The following is a 23,946-nucleotide window of genomic DNA, read 5'->3' as shown; positions in this document are numbered from 1 at the left end:
ATCAAAACGCATCTTTTTTTTTTTCATGTACACAAAAACACAGTCGACCACATTTTTGTGTACGTGGAAAAAACAGCTGTGTTTTGATTTGTATTTTTTTATCATGAAAGTCAATCAAAAAAACACACAAATCCATCCGTTTTTTGCATATAACGGATGGGGGGAAAAAAACAGATTGCAAAAACGCAGTGTGAACCCGGCCTTACATAATATTTGCTATATAAACGTAAGATGATCCAAATACAACAGGAACTTCTCATCCATCTGTATGTGCTGGTACATTGCCTGATCCTGAGGGGGGGGGGAGGGGTCTCTCAGGATCTGTTCACACCTGGGTTACAAGTCTTTGTTGCAGATAAAGCAGTAAAGCAGTATGTGCTGCAAAATGACGGCAACCGTGATGGAGACACAAGTGACCCCGGATATGAGTCCTGTCAGACTCCATCAGGATCTTTATATAGCAGCGGTGTTACCAGGTGCGCTGCCAAGCCCTCCAGCATCTGGGGAGCAAACCCCACATTTTTGGCCTAGTGGCACAGAGCTCTGGGCGACCATCACATCATCTGAGGGGAAGGAAATCATTACCAAGAGGGGGCACAGATGGGGGCATTATTACTAGGGTGGGGTCACCAATGGGGGATGTCATTGCTATATGGTGTGCTCGAGGTCATACCATTACCGGGCGGGTGGCAATAATGGTGTGTTTACACAGAGTTATCGGACAAATAATTGAAGCCAAAGCCAGGAATATGGCCAAAAGCCAGAGCCAGGATATGAAAAGAGGAGAAATCTCAGCCTTTCCTGTATGACCTGCTCTCTGTTTATAGTCTGTTCCTGGCTTTGGCTTTAAAAATCTGTCAGGGCCCTGTTTCTGGTTTGGGGACACTAAGGGGGGGGGGGGGAGGGCAAAAATACTGAAAGTGAGGGAATAATTTGGAGTTGAGGGGGCAGAAAGGACACCAGTGCTCAGAGAGGGCAACATAATTGAGGGCAGGCACAGTACTGAGTGGATGACATCAATGTTCTGCTCTGAAATCCCTTTATTTCATCGGTGGAGAGTGTCATGTAGGCGGGGCTTCACAGCAGTTGGGCCCCCTGTCCCCAGCGGGGGGGGAGGAGGGGGGGTTGACACTATCACTTTAAGGCCATGTTCACACAACGTATATTTTCGTAAAATCATGGCCGTTGTACAATTATTATTACGAAAATATTCTATGGTATCCCGGTCGGAGCGTATACAGATAGTGTAGTGTACAGATAGTATACAACTGATCGCTTTTCAGTAAATAGCGGCCGTAGAAAACCCTGTCAGTGCACACTGTGGAGCGAGCGGCTATAGACGCTTGCTCCATAGTGTGCTGTAGGGAGTTCTGATGTAGTCGTGCACGGATGCGCCCGCATCAGAACTCTGCAGCCATAAAGATAACCTGGCAGGTACTGCAGTGCTGGTTGGGATGGTCTTTTCAGAGACTGGCCGTTCCGTGACCTGGCCGTTCCGTGGCCCGGTCTCTTACAGCGTCTGCACATGACCTAAGGGTGCACCAATCCAATAGGGGGGAGGGACCAGTACTGCATAGGATTCAAAGCAGGAAGCAGAGGGGGGCTATTAGTTTTGTGTGGGGCACTAAGAAAAGCACAATCACCAGGCACCAAACTCTGCAGATAAGTGGCTGCCAGGAGAAGTCATCATGGTGGTCTGGGCAGATACAGTGGTAGGGCCCAAACAGGTGGAAATTCCAAGCAGAACCCCCACCACAGACCCTGCTCGGACTCTCGCCTGCCTCACTGTCTCAATGTAATGTGTCGCACACCTCTACTCTCTGCTGTTCTCCGCTCAAAGAGTTGACGTAACAATTCTTTGAGCGGAGAGTGTAGGCGCACAACACATTACATTGAGACACTGAGGCAGGTGGAAGTCCACAGCGGGTGTTCGGCAAGGAATTTCTGCCTGTTTTACTCAATGTGAACGGCCCGTGAAGGGAAAGTGAACCAAGAAGACATCACCATGAGTCACTGGATGTAACTGCACTGTAATCACTGCTATCAGGTGTAAAGCCAGGCACAGTGCCATATAGTGCTGGTATGTGACCACTATAAGTGGTAATATTGGTTATATTGACCCTTGTGGTGTACATATGGGCTCTTGCTGTGGGGGGTTACTTGGCCCTGTATATACTGTATGTACTATAGGAAAAATATGCAGTACTGTATTATCCAGATACTGTTATATACACATTAGTATTCAGTCTGTAGCTGTCTGGGCATGCTGGGAGTTGTAGTTCCACACTAGCTGGAGAGTGGGTGTGTATGCTGGGGCTCCTCTCACTTTGTACTCCATAGAGAGTAATGGTGCAGCCAGCACACACTCAGGAGTAGTGAGCTCACAAGCCCCGCCCACTGTCACTATTAACCCTTCCTGCGCCATCACATAAACTGACCCATAATCGCAGAGCCCATACCCCAACAGCTGCTTCCTGGCTGCCCCCCCTCTGCCCCCCGAGTATATACTAGCTCCAGTATGAGTCTCTATGCGACATATTCCCAGTCGCCCCAGCACAGAGCAGTAACTTCAGGCGCACAGCACTGGCAGCTCCTTCCTTATATCGGACACAATGCAGACGGGGCGTCATGTCACCTGTGTAGCAGCAGGCTCGGGGCCCCTCATCTCACCAGTCCCATGCCGGATAACTACGGGCCAAGGGGCCCAACACACCTCCGGGAAAAACACGCTGGATTGACAGGATAAGTAATTACCACACTGGGCCGGCAGGTGGCGCTGGTTTCCATAGCTAAAAGTGCAAACACGTCCAGTAGATAGAGCATGCCCGTACTTTTTTTTTCTGTCAGTACTTTATTGGTATAGAAACAATGAACAAACCCAGTAAAACTTGTTCCCTGCCTTCTGTAATGGTATTATTGGCCTGAAAGGGTTTTTCATTTGTAATGGAGATAAGTAGAACAGGGTCTCCTTACTCCAGGGGAATGATGGGAATTGTAGTCCTGCAAGAGCTGGAGATTGACAGCTTAGGGATCACTGGCCTAGGTCCATGCTCATGTTATATTTGGAGGCTCTAGCTTGGTTTGTTTTACAGGCAAATCATATTTACATTACATTCACGTTTACTTTACCCACGGAAAAAATTAAAAATATTTTTATATGCCATGAAACTTTTCCCACTTATGGTCCGTTTACATGGAGCGATAATTTGCCCAATCGTTCGTTTAACGATTTTAAAGCAACGGTTTGGTTTTTATAACCATCAGCGTTTAGATGAATAAATAGTTAAAAATCGCTATTGCAATTGTTTTTAAGATCGCTTAAAGAGGACCTGTCACCCCCCCCCCCCCCCACCCTCCGTGCCGAGATGACATGCTCCCGACCCCCCGCTAGAGCCCCCTATACTTACCTGGTCGTGCTCCTGAGATGAGTCCGATGCCCATAGAGAATGAATGGTGAGTCCGACGCTCCATTCATTCTCTATGAGCGTCGGACTCATCTCAGGAGCACGCGTGCCTGTCTTCGGGCGCTGACATCTCCGTCACGGGACCGGAACAAGAAGCGGGACCCCGCACGATTAGGTAAGTATAGGGGGGGTGACAAGTTCCCTTTAAGCCCATCTCACACATAGGGTGAATCTTTGAAAGACTGTTTACATGAAGCGCGTTTTTAGCGAATGACCAGCGTCGATTTGAGAACATGTTGAAAGATCAAAATGACCGATTTCTTGCTCATCACTTGATCGTTCGCGGTTTGCACAAGCCGATTATTGCTCAAATGCGATCGTTATTGCAAAAATTCTAACAATAATCGTTCCGTGTAAACGCAGCATTAGGGTCCAAAGTGTTTAAACCCCTAGGGAGGGATTTATTAAACATGGTGTAAAGTAGAACTGGCTCAGTTGTCCCCGGCAACCAATCAGATTCCACCTTTCATTTTCCAAAGTGTCTGTGAGGAATGAAAGGTGGAATCTGATTGGTTGCTAGGGCCAACTGAGCCAGTTTCACTTTACACCATGTTTGATAAATCTCCCCCCTAGTGATTTTTAGGGTACAAACCCACTTGACGTATTTGCTGCATGAATCAGTCTTAAAAATACGCAAATGCGTATTTTTGAAGCGTGAAGCTTGTTGTTAGCAAAGCATCAGTTGTTAACAACCTGTGCAAAAAACGCATGTAGCTTCACGCTTCAAAAATACGCAATTGCGTATTTTAACGCAGAACAATTGTATAAAGCCAACCTGCGTTTTGCCTGCTTATTTTTAAGGGTATATTCACACGGGCGGGCTCGCAGCGAGATTCTCGCTGCGAGCCCGGCAGGTCCTGGCAGTTCCCATACACTACATACTTGCTGCGGTCTAAACGACCGCAGCGAGTATGTAATTCTGACGCCCTTAACCCCTTCTGCTCCCGCCCGGTTCCCCCGCTGTAAGCATACATTACCTGTCCTTGCTGCACGGGTCCGGCGTCCTGCTCTCCTGTCCGGCCAATTAGTGTGTTGCCCAGCCGCAGCCACTGATTGGCCGGGCGGGAGAGCAGGACGCCGGACCCGTGCAGCAAGGACAGGTAAAGTATGCTTACAGCGGGGGAGCCGGGCGGGAGCAGAAGGGGTTAAGGGCGTCAGAATTACATACTCGCTGCGGTCGTTTAGACCGCATCAAGTATGTAGTGTATGGGAACTGCCAGGACCTGCCTGGCTCGCAGCGAGAATCTCGCTGCAAGCCCGCCCGTGTGAATATACCCTAAGACTGTTTCACGCAGCAAATACGTCAAGTGGGTTTGTACCCTTAGACTGAGATAGGAGAAGTCTGTGCTTAGTGCTTCACTCCTGGTCCACTGGTGCATGACCGATACAGTTACAAAATAAAATTCCACAGGACCAACCGATTACATAGATACAGCAGGTTAGACAAATCCAAGCTACTGATAGCCCCCTAATGCACACGAGGCGCTGAGGGGAAGGTGCAGTGTGACTCTTTCTTACCTTCCTCCTCGGGGCCGTTCCGGTGCAGTTACTAATTGAATCCGTGCCCTGCCCCCCAAAACACAGAGCTGAAACAGCACAATGGGGCCACGGATTCAGACTACTAACTGCAGGGGAATGGTGCAGAGGAGGAAGGTAAGAGACATACTATCCTCCTTGGCGCCCCGTGCTATCAAGCAGGTTGGATTTGTCTAACCTGCTGATAGTTCCCCTTTAAGACACTTCAAGATTGCAAGCAAAGTATTTACATGTACAAAAGAAAAAAATAAACACCAAGAGGGAGATTTATCAAACATGGCGTGGTGACACTGGCTCAGTCGCCCCTAGCAACCAGATTCCGCCTTTCATTTTCCAAAGAGTCTGTGAGGAATGAAAGGTGGAATCTGATTGGTTGCTAGGGGCAACAGAGCCAGTTTACTTTACACCAGGTTTCCCATAAATTTCCCCCCAAGAAAACTACAAGAGGATCCATTAGGAGAAGGTATAAGGCCTTATTCACACGTCCCGCAAAGGTGTCTGCGATTGCAGATCCACTTATTGCCCATCGATTTCTATTGGATCCGCAATCCGTACTGCAAAATAATAGGACATGTCCTAGTGCGGATTGTGACTGCGGTACAGATTACCAATAGAAGTCTATGGGATCCATGGTTTTGTGGAGGGCAAAACTGCTGGTAGTCAACTCCAGCTGGTGCAGAAGTACAATTCCCATCATGCCTGGACAGCTTAAGCTTTGGCTGTTCAGGCATGATGGAAATTGTTCTGCAACTTATACAAATTTTTTAACCTTCTAATTCCAAGAACTAGGACTTTGCTGTCAACTTTTTATTGGAGCCATTTTGAGGCAAATATACTTATATAGAGGTAAGCGTAACTAGAGCCCGATCATTCGACATTTGATCACTGGTGGCTGAAGAAGTTGGATGCAGTCCTAGGGAGTCCGGGAAAACATGGATACAGCCTATTCATGAAACCAAGACCTCCGGCCGAGCTGAAAATTTCTACAAGAATACAACGTATGTAGAATCTGCAACAAAACTGAATTAAAGGGGTTATCCAGTGTTACAAAGATATGGCCACTTTCTTCCAGAGACAGCGCCGCTCTTGTCTCCAGGTCAGGTGCCATTTACAATTAAACTCCTTTCACTTTAATAGACATTATTTACAAAATCTGCACCCAAAGTGGAGACAAAAGTGGTGCTGTCCCTGGAAGAAAGCGGCCATGTTTTTCTAACGCTGGGTAACCCCTTTAAAGTTGGATTCGCCTTTCTTTCTTTGTCCAGAGAAGATTCCAGCAGCTTCTCTCACTGCCTGACCTGCGGGGATGAGCGGACTGTCCAGCCAGCAGCAAATCACACAGGAGACAGACTATAGGGGACTAAAGGCCACAATAGCCTGCAACATATAGGGGGTCAGTACTCATGTTTGGGGTGTAAATTCTGGTCTGGTTTTACCTAAAGTGCTGGACATTCCTTGCATCCGGTCTATAAGGGACAATTTAATGCTGGCTAAGGACCTGAGAGTTTGCCACAGAATATAGACAGCTTTGTCCAGCAGCCACAAAGGGGGCAGTCACGCGTTACGTGCACAGTCTGTAAATAAGGGCAATGTGCTATGGAACACTGTGTCAGTATAGTAGCTGTCATTTTATTTTATTTTGCAGAAACTGATAGCACAAGTGATTTTAAGAAACTCTGTAATAGGTTTTATTAAGCAATATAGTTTAATTCTCTACTCAAAAAGCTCCCCTTCTTATCTGTGAATTATCAGGCAAAGTCGTCTTTATTACAGAGAAGCAAAGTGAGGACAGGTTTGCTGAGTCCATTATATCCTATGAGGAGGGAGGAGCCGAGAGGGATGAGTTAGCAGAGAAGCAGCTGTACAGTTTGGAGACTGTCTGGGCACATACAATGCTGGATTCACAGGTCAGTGCTTATCTGGGAGCTTGGTGAGAGAAGATTGCAGGATGTAGTGTTGTGCTCTTTGCTATAAAGCTGTTTGTCTGCTCTCCCTGCTCTCTTATCACCTATCTTCTCTTAAAAAAACTATTACAGAGTTTTTTGAAATTGCTTGGCCTAGTGACTTCCGCAAAAATAAAAAAAATTTAATTATTTACACTTTAAATCATATCGGAGCTTCTGGCATCATAATGAGCAATGATGCATGTTGGGAGCTCTAAATTCCTGTCCAGAGCACAGCATCCGTGCCCGGACTGTAGTTCTGGAATATGTAAATGCCCCCTTAGGCTTAGTTCACATGTGCAACAATACCATTTTTCTGTTCTATCATAGTGAGCAAAGAATTAGTGCTGGATCCATTGTGGGATGACGCCCAGGATCCAGCTGACTTAGAACAGGACACACAAGGCTCGGTATCCTGATGTGCTCTGTTCTTTATGCTACTCTTTCTGTTACTAAGTCTCCAGCCCCCAGTGTGAACTCTGCTTCATCAGCTTCTACAACGTTAAAGGAGAGGAGCCGACATTTGCCACAAATAGAAGGGGAAGTCTGTTTTTAGCAGAAAGGTTTTGTTTGCTTTTTTTTTTAAAAGGACACAAAAATGAGGTCGACTACGTTTTTGTGTACGTTAAAAAAAAACAGATCCACACACGCATCCGTTTTTTTTTCATCCGTTTTTCATCCATTTTTTGCACAAAACGGATTGAAAAAAAAACTTTACTGTGATGTGCCCCCTTTGTTCTTTGCAGCACTTACCTGCTTTCTTTCGCCGCTCCGCCCACTTGACAATTATGACACTTCCATCCGGTAATCTGTACATTCATTCCATTTTATTACCAGTTGGGGAATCAGACAGAGATCACACACAATGAAAAGGATAGACAACACTTTTAATATTTCTCTGATATATTCTCAATTTAACACATTAAATAGATGAGTGATTAAGTACAGGAATACTTGGGTATGAGAAGGTCATGGAGAGAGGTACATAGTACCAAAAACGCTATACACAGCCTTCTTTCTTTGTATATTACCAGACAATATGCAGGGTATTCTGAGAGAGAGATTACCTAGAGAATCAAAGCCGTTCCCATGGTTGGAAACACAACAAAGTGATTTATAATTTTTTTTTTTTTTTTAGGGTAATGGGGGGGAAAGAAAGAAAACATATAAAAAACATAGAAACAAGGATCGAGTTCACCAAATCGCCTTATAGAGAGAATATTGTCACTACTAAAACCACAGCAGTGTAACGGAGTGTTGCATCAAGGGGTATGGCTGCTGCCCAAAAGGTAATTGAGTCCAACGCGGCGCTGTGTGCTACCACAACTAGTGACCCATCCATCAGCAATACTTGTAAGTCCCAGGGTGTCACCAGCCGCGTCCAAACACTTCTGCTCAGCGTTACCATAACATCCCCGGGTTCTTCCAGACAATGGACATTATGGCATTTATGTCCCAAAAAATAAATTGCAGCATAGATAGAGATAGATGTGAATCCACAGCAGGCATCCATATTGTTTCATGTTTCCATCCTTACAGCACGTACAGGCTCATAAATCGGCCAATCGGTGATATTGTTACTCTCTCAATCCATTCCCACAATACTATAAAGAGTTGTTTCCACCTTCTCACAACCTGAATCCATTGATACATGGAACTTATATAAAAAAGCAATCTGACCTCCTTTCAGCTTTGCAATGACTAGGGGGAGTTAGGGATTTGAACAGGTTGTCCTGAATTAGAAAACCAACTTAACAGAGTTGTGTCCAGCATTGCATATCAGTGCCATTCAATTGAACAGGGCTTAAAAGGGTGTGCCGCTCAACCTTAATTTTTGATATGTTGCTGCCCATGGTGAGACTAACAATTCCTTCCATACTTGTTATTATCTATTCAGTCTTCTTCCCCCAGTTCTCAGCTGCTGATTACTGCTAAAGACACAAAAATCTGAGTATGAGTGTCTTCCCCTCCTCCCCCCTCCCTTCTGAGATGGCTTATGTAAGAAAGTCCCTGGCAGGCTTTATCTGCAACTTTGTAGCTTCTCTAATGCTGGGAGGGTTATTCTGAGGTAATGAACTCAGTCGCTTAACCCTCCGAGCATCACAAAAAAGCTACAATGTTTCAGATACAACCTGTCAGGGACTTGTTTACATCAGCCGTCTCAGAAGGGAGAGGGGAGGAGGGGGAGACAGAGAGAACAGCTCACACACAGATTTTTGTGTCTTCAGCAAAAAAACATCAGCTGAGAACTGGGGGAAGGAGACTGAATAGATAGTATGGAAGGAATTGTTAGTCTCACCATGGGCGGCAACATATCAAAAGTTATGAACTGGAGAGAATGGAACGGCTGCACATCCCATCTATGGCTGATACTAATGCCGCCAGGCCTATATTAAAAATCAACACCAGAGTGTCTGTATATGAATTGATCAAACCATATTGCCCCGTGTACCACCGCGCAGGTCCTCTGGTCCACACGGGTCCCTACGCTAACTCCACACCGTGTCGGTCAGCGACCGCCAACCCCGCAAAGCGTGCACGTGCAGGGAAGGGAGGCCATGGAACGGCCCTGCAACCCCAATGTCACAGGACCAGACCCAAAAAGCCCCACCAAAACCCAGCCAGCACCACCGGCGGGGAAGGCTGCCCCCAAACGACACAAGTATGGATATGGTATTACACTTACCATTGCTGCTCTCACAGAATGGGGAAGACATAGGGTCCAGACATGTGAGCACAGACATATCCTGCTAATTTTGGTCATGTGGGTCTTATAAAGGAGTGCTAGCTGTTCAGAGAGGGAGAATTGCAAAACACGAACTGGAGAGAATGGAACGGCTGCACATCCCATCTATGGCTGATACTAATGCCGCCAGGCCTATATTAAAAATCAACACCAGAGTGTCTGTATATGAATTGATCAAACCATATTGCCCCGTGTACCACCGCGCAGGTCCTCTGGTCCACACGGGTCCCTACGCTAACTCCACACCGTGTCGGTCAGCGACCCCTGACTGTGCGCGCCTGCGGGGTTGGTGGCCACTGACTGGCACGGTGTGGACTTAGTGTAGGGACCCATGTGTATCAGATACCGGCACGAGGTACATGGGGCAGTATGGCTTGATCAATTCATACACAAAATTCTGATGTGTTTTTTATTTAGCCAAGCGGCACTAGTATCAGCCATAGGTGTGATGTGCAGCACTCTGTTTCTTCCCTGAGCCACATTTTGTTTCTCTCTTTTCTCCGTGTTTTGCACTCCTCCTGGTGAGACCCACATGACCGCAATTAGCAGGAGACACCTGAGTGCACATGGTTTTAATCCCTCCTGTTTTTTTCCCATTCTGTTTGCTGCAGCTATGGTGAGTGCAATACCTTATCCAGACTTGTGCTGCTTGGGGGCGACCTTCTCCGCCGGCGGTGCTGGCCGGGTTCTGGTGTGGTGTTTTTGGGTCTGGTCCTGTGGCATGGGGGTCGCAGGGCCGTCCCATGGCCCCCGTTCCCTGGCTGTGCACGCCTGCGGGGTTGGTGGCCACTGACTGGCACGGTGTGGACTTAGTGTAGGGACCCATGTGTATCAGATACCGGCACGAGGTACATGGGGCAGTATGGCTTGATCAATTCATACACAAAATTCTGATGTGTTTTTTATTTAGCCAAGCGGCACTAGTATCAGCCATAGGTGTGATGTGCAGCACTCTGTTTCTTCCCTGAGCCATATCAAAAGTTATATTTAAGTGAAATACCCCTTTAACTGCCGTACCACATATATTGTGCAGACAGAAAGCAGCCATTTTTGTCATATTCAAGGGATTAGCCAGAATAATCTAAATGCTGTGATATACCCAATGTAGAATGTATAGCATGTTATCATTCCTGTTATAGATTTGCCCTTTGATTTTCTTATTATAAGCTTAATCTCCTATGGGATTTATAAAAACAAGGAGAAAGCTGTAATCCGCTGATATGCTGCCGATTTTTAATATGCATTATTCTGATGCAACATGATTCATGCAGGAGCCCCACCAGCAGATGTCTATTGTAGCCTGTGAGATGCAAGACAAGCAGTGCTGTCATAGGGAACACATGGTAATAGGCAACCGGTTTACAGGCGAGTGCCCAAAGTACATGTACATGACATACTGGCCAGGGACCTGAAGTTTTCAACCCCTGTATCATGCATAAGGTTATTGCTATGGAACATAGTGAAGCCATGGATGTCCTAGAGGTGTCAGATACCGCTCCAAGCGTGAAGCTACGCTCTTGGGAATGTTGTATGACATCTCTCTAGTAGTCGTGGTTCAATGGGCAACCTCTTCAGCACCTAGAAAGAAGCTAAACTCCAGACTGCGAATGGAGAAGAAACTGGTGGTATAGCGGTAGGTTATGGTGTATCTAGAGTGTATGCATGCACAGACAGGACCAACATCAGGGGGGTCAAACTCGTGGCTCTCCAGCTGGTGCAAAACTACAACTCCCATCATGCCTGGACAGCCAAAGGTTTAGCTTTGGCTGTCCAGGTATGATGGGAATTGTAGTTTTGTAACAGCTGGAGGGCCTGAGGTTGACACCTATGATGTATATCATTAGTGATGGTTTGGGGATACACTAGGTGTTTTAGTGAAGAGACAACTAACCGATTGGGCAGGTATAAAATAAAAGCTATAGAAGTAATGGTGAATGTTCTTCAACAAAATCGCTGAATAAACCCGGCGGGGTTATCGGCCCTTTACAGGAACACTTCAGCCCTGTTTCCAGAGTCCAAACCCAATTATATTTCTAGTGAAGATGGAACAGAAAGTGACCGCAATCATCCTGCATTCTCTACCACTGAAAAGCATAGACTGGTAACCTGTGCAGCATCTGTGACCCAGGCGGTCTGTACTCACACGTGGTGTGGGCTTTACCTTCATTGTTACCTTAACACGTGCCCTGCGCACATCTTCATAGCTATTATATTGGAGGATCATTTTAAAAAAAAAAATCTTTTTTCTTCTTCTTCCAGTTCCAAAAGGTTTTCATTCTGCCACAATGACTTCTTCGGCTTTGTACGCTTCTTCACAGTTACTTGGACACAGCATCTGTATCCAATGCCATGTCAGACAGAAAGCGCTGTGAAGCCACCAGTTACTGACCTTATATCTAGGATTAAAAATAAATTAATTAGAAAAAAAATAAACAAAATGGATAAAAGGCATAGTAAGCATATTTATCAGTTGTTAATATTATTATTATTAATTATTATTAATAATAATATTTATAATAAAAAATAATAATAATATTTATAATAAATAATATAATATCAATTTAATAACAATAATAACAATAATAATGCCATCTTGTAAGAACATGACCAGCTTGTTGAGTATATGAAATGCAGGAAACATTCAAAAAACAAATAAAAAGTTACCTGTCCATTAAATCCCAGTTGTTCATCATCAACACTTGGGTGTTCCCTCCTGGCCACCATTTATTCTCTATGGAGTGATGACGTGCTGGGCGTTCATGTGACTGGAGCAGATCAGTGGCCTCAGTGATGGCCAATGTTTAAATGCAGTAGTCACATGGATATACAGGACACTATCAGTTAAACAAACTTGTGACATGTCATAGCAACATGTCAGAAGTTTTTTTTATCGCTTGGGGTCTGGGTGCGGAGAATGAAGGGTGGATGGATTTATAAAGGAGCCCTATGGAGGTTATGGTTATCGCTGTACCGGAAGTTCCATAGGGCACCATTATAATTCTGTCCACCACTACTTTAGCACTAAGATGGAGATGAAGATAAGGAGACTGCTGCCCCTTTATTCTAACAATCGGTGGGGGTCTCAGCTCCCATACCCTGACTAATACAAACCTCTGAGGTGTCGCTATCACATGTCAGAAATTTGTTTAAATGATAGGTTTCCTTTAAATAACGCAGGGACAGCAGGAGAGCTGGAGAAATGACCAGGTAATGGTTGGTTTGGTATTTTATAACATTTTCTGAGAGTTCTGCTTGTTAAAGTATTTCTCAGTCAGACTAAAAAACAATGAGTAAAAAGTTTCTTTTAATGTGTATGTTCCTAAACATCTGTCCTGCTATGGGAGTCAGCTACAGACTAAATGGAGAGGTGGCCATGCAGATGTAAGACTCTCTCCATTCACATCAGGAGAGCTGAAGAAAGAGTCAAGCAGGCTTGGTCTCTCTGCATTCACTCTAACACTGGGGGCGGGTATCATAACTACCTAAAAGGTAAGGGAACCCCCATAGACACATCACATCCTGCGGATATAAACAAAGGTTAAATTGTCAGAGTCTTTTTTTTTTCCCTGCAGAAATCAATAGTCCAGACGATTTTAAGAAACTTTGTAATTGGGTTTATTAGGCAAATATGCCATTATCTGCATTCAAAAAGCCTTTCCCCAGGCCCCCCCTCCTCTCTCTCATCCACTGCTCATTATCAGGAAATCTTAACTCTTTTACATCAGACATGCCCTGTGTAACCTATGGAGAGGGGAGGGGGAGGAGGGAGAGTTGCCAGCAGAGAACAAAGGATTACACAGTGGGAGCTGTGTGACAGCCGGTATTCAGACGTCAGAGAGGTCAGTGCTGACTTCAGAGAAGTTAGCCCGGTGATGTAGCTGTAAATAAACTCTTTGTTGTCCTATCCTGTTTTGGTGCCTCATCTCCCTCCACCCCTCCCCTCTCCATAGAAAATCATGAAGACAGGGGGGAGAGCTTCAAACTGCTTTTTCATGATAAAAATACATTTTTCAGCTAATAAACCCAATTACAAAGTTTCTTAAAATTGCCTGTACTATTAATTTCTGCAAAAAAAAAATATATATATATGTTAACGATGGTGACACTTTAACCTATTCCTAACAAGATGACCAAGAGGGAAAAGCAGTATGTCACAAGATTAAAGGTGCGTTTACACACACATTTTTGAAGCCAAAGTCAAAAACAGACTATAAACAGAACAGGTTACAGGAAAGAAAGATGTCTTCTCTTCATATCCCTTCCTGACTTTGGCTTCAAAAATCTGTCAGATAAATCTGTCTGTGTAAGCACACCAATACTAAATACTTATGCCATAGCATGGAACTTAATGTCCTACAAAGAAGGGACAAGTTATAACATCATATCGGCTACAGACCTTAGTAGATTTTTCTTGTGGAGGACTACACTGCGCCTGTTGCATCACATCATTCACAATCATCTTTGCAATCTTCCAGGCCATTTCTTCTTGAGCCTAAAAGGAAAAAGGTCTGCATGTTACCTGTATAAAAGACTTTTATCAACCAAAAAATACCAAAAAAATCGTGCATTAGTGGGAACAGTCTTCAATTTATCTTTTTAGCCCCCAGTACACACAGCGCTCATACAGCCCATTTCCTTCATTGCATCCTAGCTCACGGTCCCACATTTGCGATTATGAATGCACCTGAAACCAGGCCACAATTTCTTCACTGATAGCGGCAATCCAGGTGTAGCCAAAAATCACTAGTAGATAACCAACCACAGCCACTGGTGCTGGCAAACCACCGATAACGGCAGGCTGCATCCGGAGTTGCCACTGCTGGTTCTTTCAGATCAGGGATGGGAAAGGTTACCCATGCCTGTTTTAGATGGGGCGATAAATCGCTCAAGCAATCGTTTAACGATTTTGTCTCCTGTCTGGAGATCTTTACCTCATCTGTGTTACCCTGGACCCATTTCTTCATAGCTTGTGAGAACATTGATCCTAAATGTAATAAAAAAAAATAAAGTTATTCATGCGATTTAATCTAAGAATTTACATAATTACAGCAACACATCTGCACGAGGCAAGATGCAGACACTGACCTTTTGACTTCTTGACATCCGGCTCAGGCTCGGACTCTCTGAGGAATTGACCTAGATCGCTCACTGTCCCAAAAGTCATTTTACTGTTTGTAAATGAAAGGAATAAGTGTTACATATAGACATGACTACACGCAAGGGTCATAGATGTCTGTACTGTATGTTGACTCTACACAAAATAAATGCACTTATAAAATAGGTCCTACATCCACTGCATAGGACGGGCTAACAGTGTGCACCTGTGGTTTATTAAACCGACTTGTACCCCAACACGCAAAGTTATTACCCGGCATAGGTGCGCTGATAGAGTGACTCAGGATCCAGGCTCGCAGCATCAACGATTATTGCTTCATCAAAGTTTTTCAGTATTTTTACATTGCTCTTTTTGACGTTTGGCTGAAAGAAGGAAATTACGCACATTAGATTAGAAGAACTAAAGGCCGATAAGAGAGAAAATGATGTGTCACAGATACACGTGACGTCCCTGATCTTGGATCACCATGACGGGACTGAGTATTCCCAAAGGGTTTGAGCTCTCAAAGTTTTGGTATGTTCTGTGCACACTGACATCTTTATTGGTTGTTGTTTGAGGTTTCCGGGGAGAGAAGTCTCCGGGCAGTGCCAAAGGGGTTTGAACTCAGTGCTGGAATGTTCACATGGATGCTAAGAGTAGCTTTAGGGTATAAACCCACACACCGTATATGCAGCGTATTTACTGCTGCGATACGCAGCAAACTCGCAGCAAACTCGCAGCAGATTAGATCTAAATAACTGAACACAGCATCAAATCTGTACCAACAAATCTGCTGCGTAGTTGTTGCATATCTGCTGCGTATATGGTGTGTGGGTTTATACCCTTAAAGAACAGTAAAGTTAAGGTGTCTCTGTCAAAAACTTCTGACATGTCACAGAAACAAAAGACCCATATGTCGGATCACAATCTGGTAAGTATGGAGCAAATGGTAAGTATACACTGCTCGTGATCTGGAAACTGAAAGCACAGATATATACATCTCCCCGCTGTCGGTTTCCCTTTATCGTTCACACAGGGCGACCGATAACAATGAATTTTGAACGCAGCTCTAAAGATGCGATCAGCCAAGGATCAGGTGTTTGCCCTGTCCTCGGCTCATTAGTGTCACTTTTACACAGGACGATTATAGGCCAAAGAAGCATTTCTAACAACACAATCGGCCTGTGTAAAAGACCCTTAAGGGTATGTTCACACTGAGTAAAATAGATAACATGTCACTTCTTTCGAGCGGAGAGTGGCGGGAGCAGCTTATAAAGTAAAACAGAGCTTTACCTGAGAAGTGGAGCTTTCTGATGCCCCCGCATAGGGCTCATGGTTGGGAGTGCCTTGGTTTCCTTGACTGGGATTCCCTGCTCCAGCCCAACTATAGTCATCACCTTTAACCGAGTGGATCAGGTCATTCAAGTACTTGTAATACAGATTGCTAGAGAGGAAGCCGGGCAAGAAAACCTGAAACGATTCAATGAAATTAGTAAAAGGAACAGTAATGTAAGTGTAGAGTAACACTAGACTTCATACAAAAAAAGCATTGAAGATATGATGGCCAACATGAGAGTAGGGCCATATATCTCTCAACTATATCATATTAAAAACAACATTTCTGGCCTCTAAAGCCCCTATTACACGGACCGATTCAGAGGAACAAAACAATGTAATAGGGCCTTTAGCCTAATAATAAGCTGATACTTTGATCTAATCTCATTATCCCGTTTGAGTATAAAAGTGTAAATTAGTGTTAAAAAAAAAAAAAAAACACTTTAAAATTCACTTTAAGGCTATGTTCACACTACGTAAAATTACGGCCGTGAATTGCAGGCGTAGGAAACCCTGTCAGTTCCCACAGTGAAGCGAGCGGCTCCGGCCACTTGCTTCACTGTGTGCTATGGGAAGCTCTGATGCGGGCGCGCGCTGATGCGCCCGCATCAGAGCTCTGCGGCCGGAAAGATCATCCGGCCGGGGTATCCGGGGTCACGGAACGGCCAGTTGTTCAAGTTGTGTGAACATAGCCTAAAGAAGGATGAGACGGAAATGGTCAGCCAAACAGCATATGGCAGGCACTAGGCTAAACTGTACAAGATAAAAAACATAAAGGTAAGGGGGGTTATGCAGCGCCACTCTGGTGTTTGGTTTGTGTGTGGTATTTCATTAACGTAAATGGAATTAACTTTAAAGGAGAACGCCGGCTAAAATCTATTTTTTATGTTATTATATAAGCTAATTTATACAAATTCCTAATATCCACTAATTATAGGAAATGAACATAAAGTGCTATTTCCCTCAATTTAGTAGATCAGGCATGCTTCAATCTCTCTAAAAAAAAAAAAAAAAAAAAAAAGTGATGTCACGACGGTCTATACCTGAAGGGTCCAGCAGGTGGTGTAGTGTATGTAGACATTGCATGTAAAAAATAACAGGGCCCTTCCTGTGCTTTTGGCACAAAATTCAGCTACCCTGCCCACCCCCCAACTTGCTCCCTCAACCTTTCCCCTCCCACCATGAGAGGATCCCATAGCGCAACCATTCCCCAAAGCACCCCCTAACTTTGCTTATTAAATAACATATTAAAAAACTGATTTTGGCCAGATTTGTTCTTTAATGCAAGCTGGGGGCAGGCGTGGCACTTTTTAATAAAAAAAAAACCCATGTTTTTCTAATCCTGGATAAACCCTTTAAAACACATTCAAAAGCAAAGAAAAGTTTCTTGTTTGTTTTTTTTAAGTATGCAGAAATTATGTTCCAGTCAGCAAGAACAGAATAGTTGCCTCTGGTGTCACAACCTCACCGTCTCCATGGTGGTCCAAGCCTGACGTAATGGAGTGGTGAAGCAGTTTGGGAGTGGGCCTCCTTCCCGGCAAATGTTGGACTCTATTTCCAGCCTCACAGAGTCATCAAAGCCTAATGGGTGAGTTGCTTGTAAGGAAAAATACCTACAAACAAGATAAACACAATATACAAAGCGGTGCTGATAATGCAGTAAGCCAAATACAAGGTAGGCCAGAGTAATGGATGCTCACAGGAACACAGCAAGATGTTACGCTAAGATTATCTACACAATGACATGTGGTTTGGTGTCAAAATAATAAAGTATAAAGCATGTCGGTCAATATATAATACACCTCAACCAGCAAGTTATCTAGATAGCACCTCTTAAAGGGAACCAATCAGTCCAAAAATCAATATAGGGCTTAGTAACCGTACACACCGAGCACACTTCCTGAACATATACACTACCTCCGCCCTCCACCCCTGCCTGGTATGATCAGGAAAAACTTACTTTGAAAAAGTCCTGCACTGTATGTAAATGCGCAAAAACTAGTCAACTAGGCATTGTGGTTGGGGCAAGTAGTCATGTCCCCTGGGCGTGATGCACAGTGCTGTATGAGCCATGCGTCACAGGAGGCGGTCTTCCAACTCCTTGGAGCTTTGATGTCATGATCACAGCGGACAGTGGGATACGACACTGCTGTAGCGCTCTTATCCGATGTAATGATTACACCAGAGCACCGACGAGTTAGAAGCCTGTCATGCAACGTATATGGCTGATACAGCGCTGTGAATCACACCTAGAGGGGGAAGTGATTCTGTATTCAGGCAATAAATCCCATATACTTTTATTTCCCCGCTTTAACACTGCAAGATTTAAAGGGGAACTATCAGCAGATTAGACAAAACTAACCTGTTGATATGTCCCTATTGCACAGGAGATGCCGAGGAGGAAGATATGTCTCTTACCTTCCTCCTCGGTGCCGTTCCAGTGCAGTTAGTAATTTGCTCCAGGATCCGGTAAGACCATTAGGAGCACTGCCTGCCCCTGTAGTACCGATCCAGCTGGCTCACTCCATTGAATACAATTAGAAATAGACGGTGCCTAACTGGTGCCCCAGTGCTCCTAATAGTCTTACTGGACCTCAGGGCAAACTACTAACTGCACCAGAACAGAGCAGAGGAGGAAGGTAAGAGACAAACCATCCTCCTCCATGCCCCCTGTGTAATAGGGACATATCAGCAAGTTGGATTTGTCTTACTCGCTGATAGATCCCCTTTAACTGAATACATGAATATTTATGAAAAAGGATCCTCTGCTTACTTGTCATAAAGGATCATTGCGTCATTCTGTGCCTCCTGTCCGTCATACTGTCCGTTCTTAGCTGCAAGTTGAGACTGGAAGTTGTCAGCAGCCAACCAGAACTGTAATATATTCACTGCATCTTCCTTCTCCATGTACTATCAATAACAGAAATAGAAAGATAAAGGAAAAAATATATATTACATATCGTGACCCATGTAGACAAGGTGAACTATGGAAATCAAATTATATGTAACAGAAAAAGAAAACATAATTCTGATCCACTGCCACAGGTATAGTCGCTCTCATGTAAGAGATGCCCCCAAATATTTCACTAAACCAGTAGCCTACAACCACAGGTCTATTCTAGCCTTTAGGACTACATTTTTACTTAATGATGAGAGTCAGATACTAAAACCTGTTCTTTTATTCTAATCTCTATTTTTTTACTTAAATTTTTATAATTTTACTTTTTTTTTTACATTGTTATGGGGGCTGCCATATTGCCTGAGCTGTTCTTAACAGCATTTAGTGACTTGCTTTACAGGAAGTCTCATGGACATAGACGACAATAAACTGACTCTGTCCCCTTGAGATGAATGTGAAACATTACTGAGCGCGCTCTGTGACCTGTGAAGAGGTCATTTCACTGGGAGCTGCTAAGACAATAGTCTCTATATACTGGTGTCACATGACGCTGCAATGTTGTACACATCTCTTTACAGCAGCCTCCTCTTATCACCACAGACTCAACAGGAAGTCTCAGCTTAGTTTTAGCCCTAGTGGTGAGAATGAAAACTGCAAGATATTGGGATTATTTTACAATATAGGTAGAAAAATTGAAAATGAGAAATAATGTCACCAAAAATTCTTAAATATGTTTAACAGAAAAACTTTATTCATACAATTAAGTGATTTTTTTGATGACACATTCCCTTTAAGGTATGTTTACACTTCATAATCTGTTCAGAATTTCAAGTCTGCAGTGTGGACTCCACATGAATTTCCGTACTGATTCCATAGTGTAAACATACCCTAAAAAGTGGCAGTGAGAGTCTTTTTTTTTTTTTGGTCTAGTGGAGTCTTGGGAGGTCCCCGTACACTTTATACCGACAGCTACACCTGTCAGCTGACATCAGTATGAACATTCAAGGAGCCAACAATAATACTTTTTGGCCTTGCTGGTGAGCAGTTTATTCTGGTTTGTGGTATTTTCTTATCTTACACTTCTAGGGAAGTAAATGAGATAACAGAAAAGGAAAGACGAGTGTAATAGTAGAGAACACGTTGATGTAAGAAGATGTGAAAAGCACAGAAAGGAGACCAACGTTTCTCATACATTTTAGAGGTCAAACAAACCACGGCCGTGACCTTACCTCTGAGAAATAAAAGAGCGCCGATTCGCAGAACAAAATATCCGACAGGTAAACGGTTCCGCTGGTCAGCACTTCAATCTGGTATTTACAGAAATGCTGACTCCGGAGGAACTCTGAGAAGTGCCTGTAAGACGGAAAACAAACAAAAAAAGTCTTAAAAGGGAAACGGAGTAATATAAAGTGCCCAACATAAAACTGGTAAGAGAGACCCTGGTTCCAGCATAAGTCGCCTCTCCCCCCTGCCCACCACCGATTGAGAGCAGCCCCCCTTATACTGTATATGAGGGGGGCGGCACTGTGCTGGGCTTGGGTGCAGTAGATAAACCAGGATATTACAAGAACAGCTACATTATTATCCAGCGCTAAAAAAATACGGCCCCTTTCTTCCAGAGACAGCACCACTTGTCTCCAGTTTGGGTGCAGGTTTTGTAACTCAGTTTAATTGAAGTAAATGGAGCTTATTTGCAAACTGCACCTGACCTGAAGACAAGAGTGGTGCTGTCTCTGGAAGTGGCCATGTTTTTGTAACGCTGGATAACCCCTTTAAACTTTGTAAATAATACATCAGTGTAACCGGCATCCCTGGGACTAGTTCACGCTCCCTTCATGGAGACCATCACCAGGGCCGGCCGGCCGCACCCCCCCCCCCCCCCCTCCCTTAAGGTAACATAAAGCTCCTTCAGCCTTCCATGCATCCAGACAACACCCATCACCCGACCCCCCCCCGCCATACACACAAATCCCCCAGTCAGTCATTCACACAACTACCACCCCCAGCTCCCGACACAACACCCCCAGACCCCCAAACTACAGCCCCTACCCAGCTACAGCACCCAAAACAACTACCACCCCCAGCTCCCCACCCAACTACAGCCTCCCACCCAACTAACACCCCCAGCCCCAACCCACCCATCACCAAAACTACCACCCCCTAGCCCCCTCCCCCCCACCCAACTACCACCCCCTAGCCCCCTCCCACACAACTACCACCCCGAGCCCCCCACCACACAACTACCACCCCGAGCCCCCCACCACACAACTACCACCCCCTAGCCCCCCCACTAGCCCCCCCACCCAACTACCACCCCCTAGCCCCCTCCCACACAACTACCACCCCCACACAGGACACAGGAGTCATACTGTCCAGCCAAGATTAGAGGAGGGGGGTTCACCTGACGCATATGGTAACCTTAAAGGGAATAATTCAGCTGCAATTCAGGGTTTAAACTGGTGACACTGTTATATAGCTGTTAGGGCAAAGAGACACATGGTACCCTTCATATATCCAGCTGTGCTTCCACAACATAGAAAAATGCTTTAAATTATTCAATGCAAAGAAAAAAATCTTTCCAAATCTCTTGAAATGCCAACTTGCTTCTCTATTCCCTCACCCTGCCTGAACATCAGTCTCAAGTCAGCTTCCAGAGGAGGGGTTCCAGCCTGCAGCTGTTCGAGAGCTTAGGAAAGCCCCTGTGCACAGAGGAATCAAAGCATTTTTCTACATTCTGGAAGCACAGACAGATATTTAAAAGGGAACATGTATCTCCTTGACCTAACAGCGTCTAACTGGGTCAGCGTGAATTGCAGCTGACAGATTCTCTTTCACACAGACTGGATACACTGCAGACACTGTGTTTTTTATAACATGGTTATCGCCTATCAGGCTGAACATGGACTGTGCACGGACAGAGGATGCACTCCGCACGATTCTGCGGTACGATACAGCAGATTTACCATAGTCTGCATTGCAGTTATTGCAGGATGGTCAGTCAATGCGTGCACAAAGAAACAACTGAACTGCCTGTGCAATAATTTATCCACCGAAAATCTCCCCGCATGAGCAGAGGACCACTCCCCGCAGACAGAATATATAAATGTGGCATAACTTACTCTTGTTCCATGGCATTAAACACTATGGACTGTGCAGTTACAAAGCAGTTGGGATCTACTTGGCCGTCCTCGCCACAGATCTTTGCTGCAAAACAGTAAGACGAAACCAGTTATATAATCAATTGGCTGAAAAGTTTTACATCTAAACTGATGACGGATATTTTATATTGGGATATTTTATATTGCTTTAGTCCTCAGCCATATGCTGTAAATAAGGTGCATGGCTGAAAGCAGAACTGTAAAAGGAGTCCCATACTGGCGGAACTCTTCAGTCTATTACCCTAAGCAGGACCACTACAGAGAGTCTCTCCCACTTGGGGGACAGGCTGGAAGGCAGGAAAGGTTTTCTATGGGGATTTGCTGCTGCTCTGGGCAGTTCCTTACATGGACAGAGGTGGCAGCAGAGAACACTGTCAGACTGAAGAGAATACACCACTTACTGCAGGACATACAGCAGCTGATCAGTACTGGAAGAACGGAGATTTTTGAAGTAAATTAGAAGTAAATTATAAATCTATATACCCATTTGATTTAAAGGAAAAAAAAAAACTTGTTTGCTGACCTTTAATAAGATTATAGCCAATGCTTTGTATAAATAACAGGATGCTCATACAGGATACTCCTCTATATAGATATTCTTGTGGATTTTGGTAGAAAATCCTAAACTGCACTAAAAATTATATATATTATTTCCGTGTTTTGAGACTCGTAACTGAGGCTCCACGGACCCCTTCTTTGCATATTCAAAGTTTGAAGGAGACAATCAGTGGAGACTCGTAAATGAGTACTCCATTGGAATTTTTCACTGTTCTCCCTGAGTTCAGTGATTGTTGTGTTTTGTTGGTCTATTTATCATTGCCCCCGGTAGCCAGAATTCTACTCCACACTGACGAGGGGCAAATACCCCGAAACTGCAGTCTGTGGATGGATGCCTGCCTTGGTAACCCTTGTCTTATGTTATCATACTCGCCACAGAGTTAGACTTTGACTTACAGGGGCCACCCTGGTGTTTCCCTATTAAGGTCCCAAAGCTCGCAACAGAGTGAGGACCTGAGGGACTACGTATCAGGGTGGTTTGGTGCTCTCCCCACGTTTCGACTCTGCTCTAGAGTCTTTCTCAAGCTTTACTGTATATATATTATATAATATATTATATATATATATATATATATACACACACACACACATTATATATATATATATATATATATATATATATATATATATATTTATTTATTATACATACACACACACACACACACTGTATGTACACACACACAGCAGTGCCTTGGATTACGAGCATAATTCGTTCCAGGGGGGTGCTTGTAATCCAAATCCACTCTTATACCAAAGCAAGTTTTCCCATAAGAAATTACTGATATGCAGACAATTGGTTCCAAACCCCAAAAATAATGATTTTATATTCTGAATAACATGTAATAGAAATAAAACAAACAATGAGAAACAGCTTAATATGTTATAAGTTACTGTACAGTATAGCAATCAGCATGTGGTGTATAATGTATAGTAAGGGCATATACCTGATAACACAGCAGCTGGATATGTGATATATAAGTTACTGTACAGTATAGCAATCAGCATGTGGTGTATAATGTATAGTAAATGCATAACCCTGATAACACAGCAGCTGGATATGGGATATATAAGTTACTGTACAGTATAGCAATCAGCATGTGGTGTATAATGTACAGTAACTGCATAACCCTGATAACACAGCAGCTGGATATGTGATATATAAGTTACTGTACAGTATAGCAATCAGCATGTGGTGTATAATGTACAGTAACT

The 23,946-nt window shown here is 44.2% G+C and overlaps 2 protein-coding genes across 5 annotated transcripts in view; both read right to left on the bottom strand.

The window, feature by feature from the left end:
• The window catches only part of CTPS2 (CTP synthase 2), a 135,461-nt gene extending 132,671 nt beyond the window's left edge, over nt 1-2,790 (bottom strand). For 3 of the 4 annotated variants that reach the window (XM_069946282.1, XM_069946280.1, XM_069946283.1), the window contains exon 1: nt 2,636-2,775. The gene's annotated coding sequence lies outside the window, so the exon portion shown is untranslated. Of the gene's footprint in view, nt 1-2,635 lie in introns of all 4 variants that reach the window. The other variant, XM_069946281.1, reaches the window with a different exon arrangement.
• A 7,875-nt stretch (nt 2,791-10,665) lies between these two features.
• AKAP10 (A-kinase anchoring protein 10) overlaps nt 10,666-23,946 on the bottom strand; it is a 34,193-nt gene continuing 20,912 nt past the window's right edge. Inside the window, exons 6-15 of the mRNA XM_069944467.1 lie at nt 22,138-22,222; nt 20,248-20,371; nt 18,893-19,029; nt 17,588-17,732; nt 16,078-16,254; nt 15,058-15,167; nt 14,775-14,857; nt 14,621-14,673; nt 14,086-14,181; nt 10,666-12,085 (exon numbers count right to left, since the gene is read on the bottom strand). Of these exons, the coding sequence (XP_069800568.1) occupies nt 12,080-12,085; nt 14,086-14,181; nt 14,621-14,673; nt 14,775-14,857; nt 15,058-15,167; nt 16,078-16,254; nt 17,588-17,732; nt 18,893-19,029; nt 20,248-20,371; nt 22,138-22,222 (1,016 nt within the window). The 3' untranslated portion in view covers nt 10,666-12,079. The remainder of the gene's footprint in view (nt 12,086-14,085; nt 14,182-14,620; nt 14,674-14,774; nt 14,858-15,057; nt 15,168-16,077; nt 16,255-17,587; nt 17,733-18,892; nt 19,030-20,247; nt 20,372-22,137; nt 22,223-23,946) is intronic.

The sequence above is a fragment of the Dendropsophus ebraccatus genome, chromosome 11, assembly GCF_027789765.1.
Source record: "Dendropsophus ebraccatus isolate aDenEbr1 chromosome 11, aDenEbr1.pat, whole genome shotgun sequence".
In the NCBI taxonomy this organism is placed as follows: domain Eukaryota; kingdom Metazoa; phylum Chordata; class Amphibia; order Anura; family Hylidae; genus Dendropsophus; species Dendropsophus ebraccatus.
The sequence above is the reverse complement of the archived record's forward strand: the minus strand, read 5'-3'. Positions and strand labels throughout refer to the sequence as shown.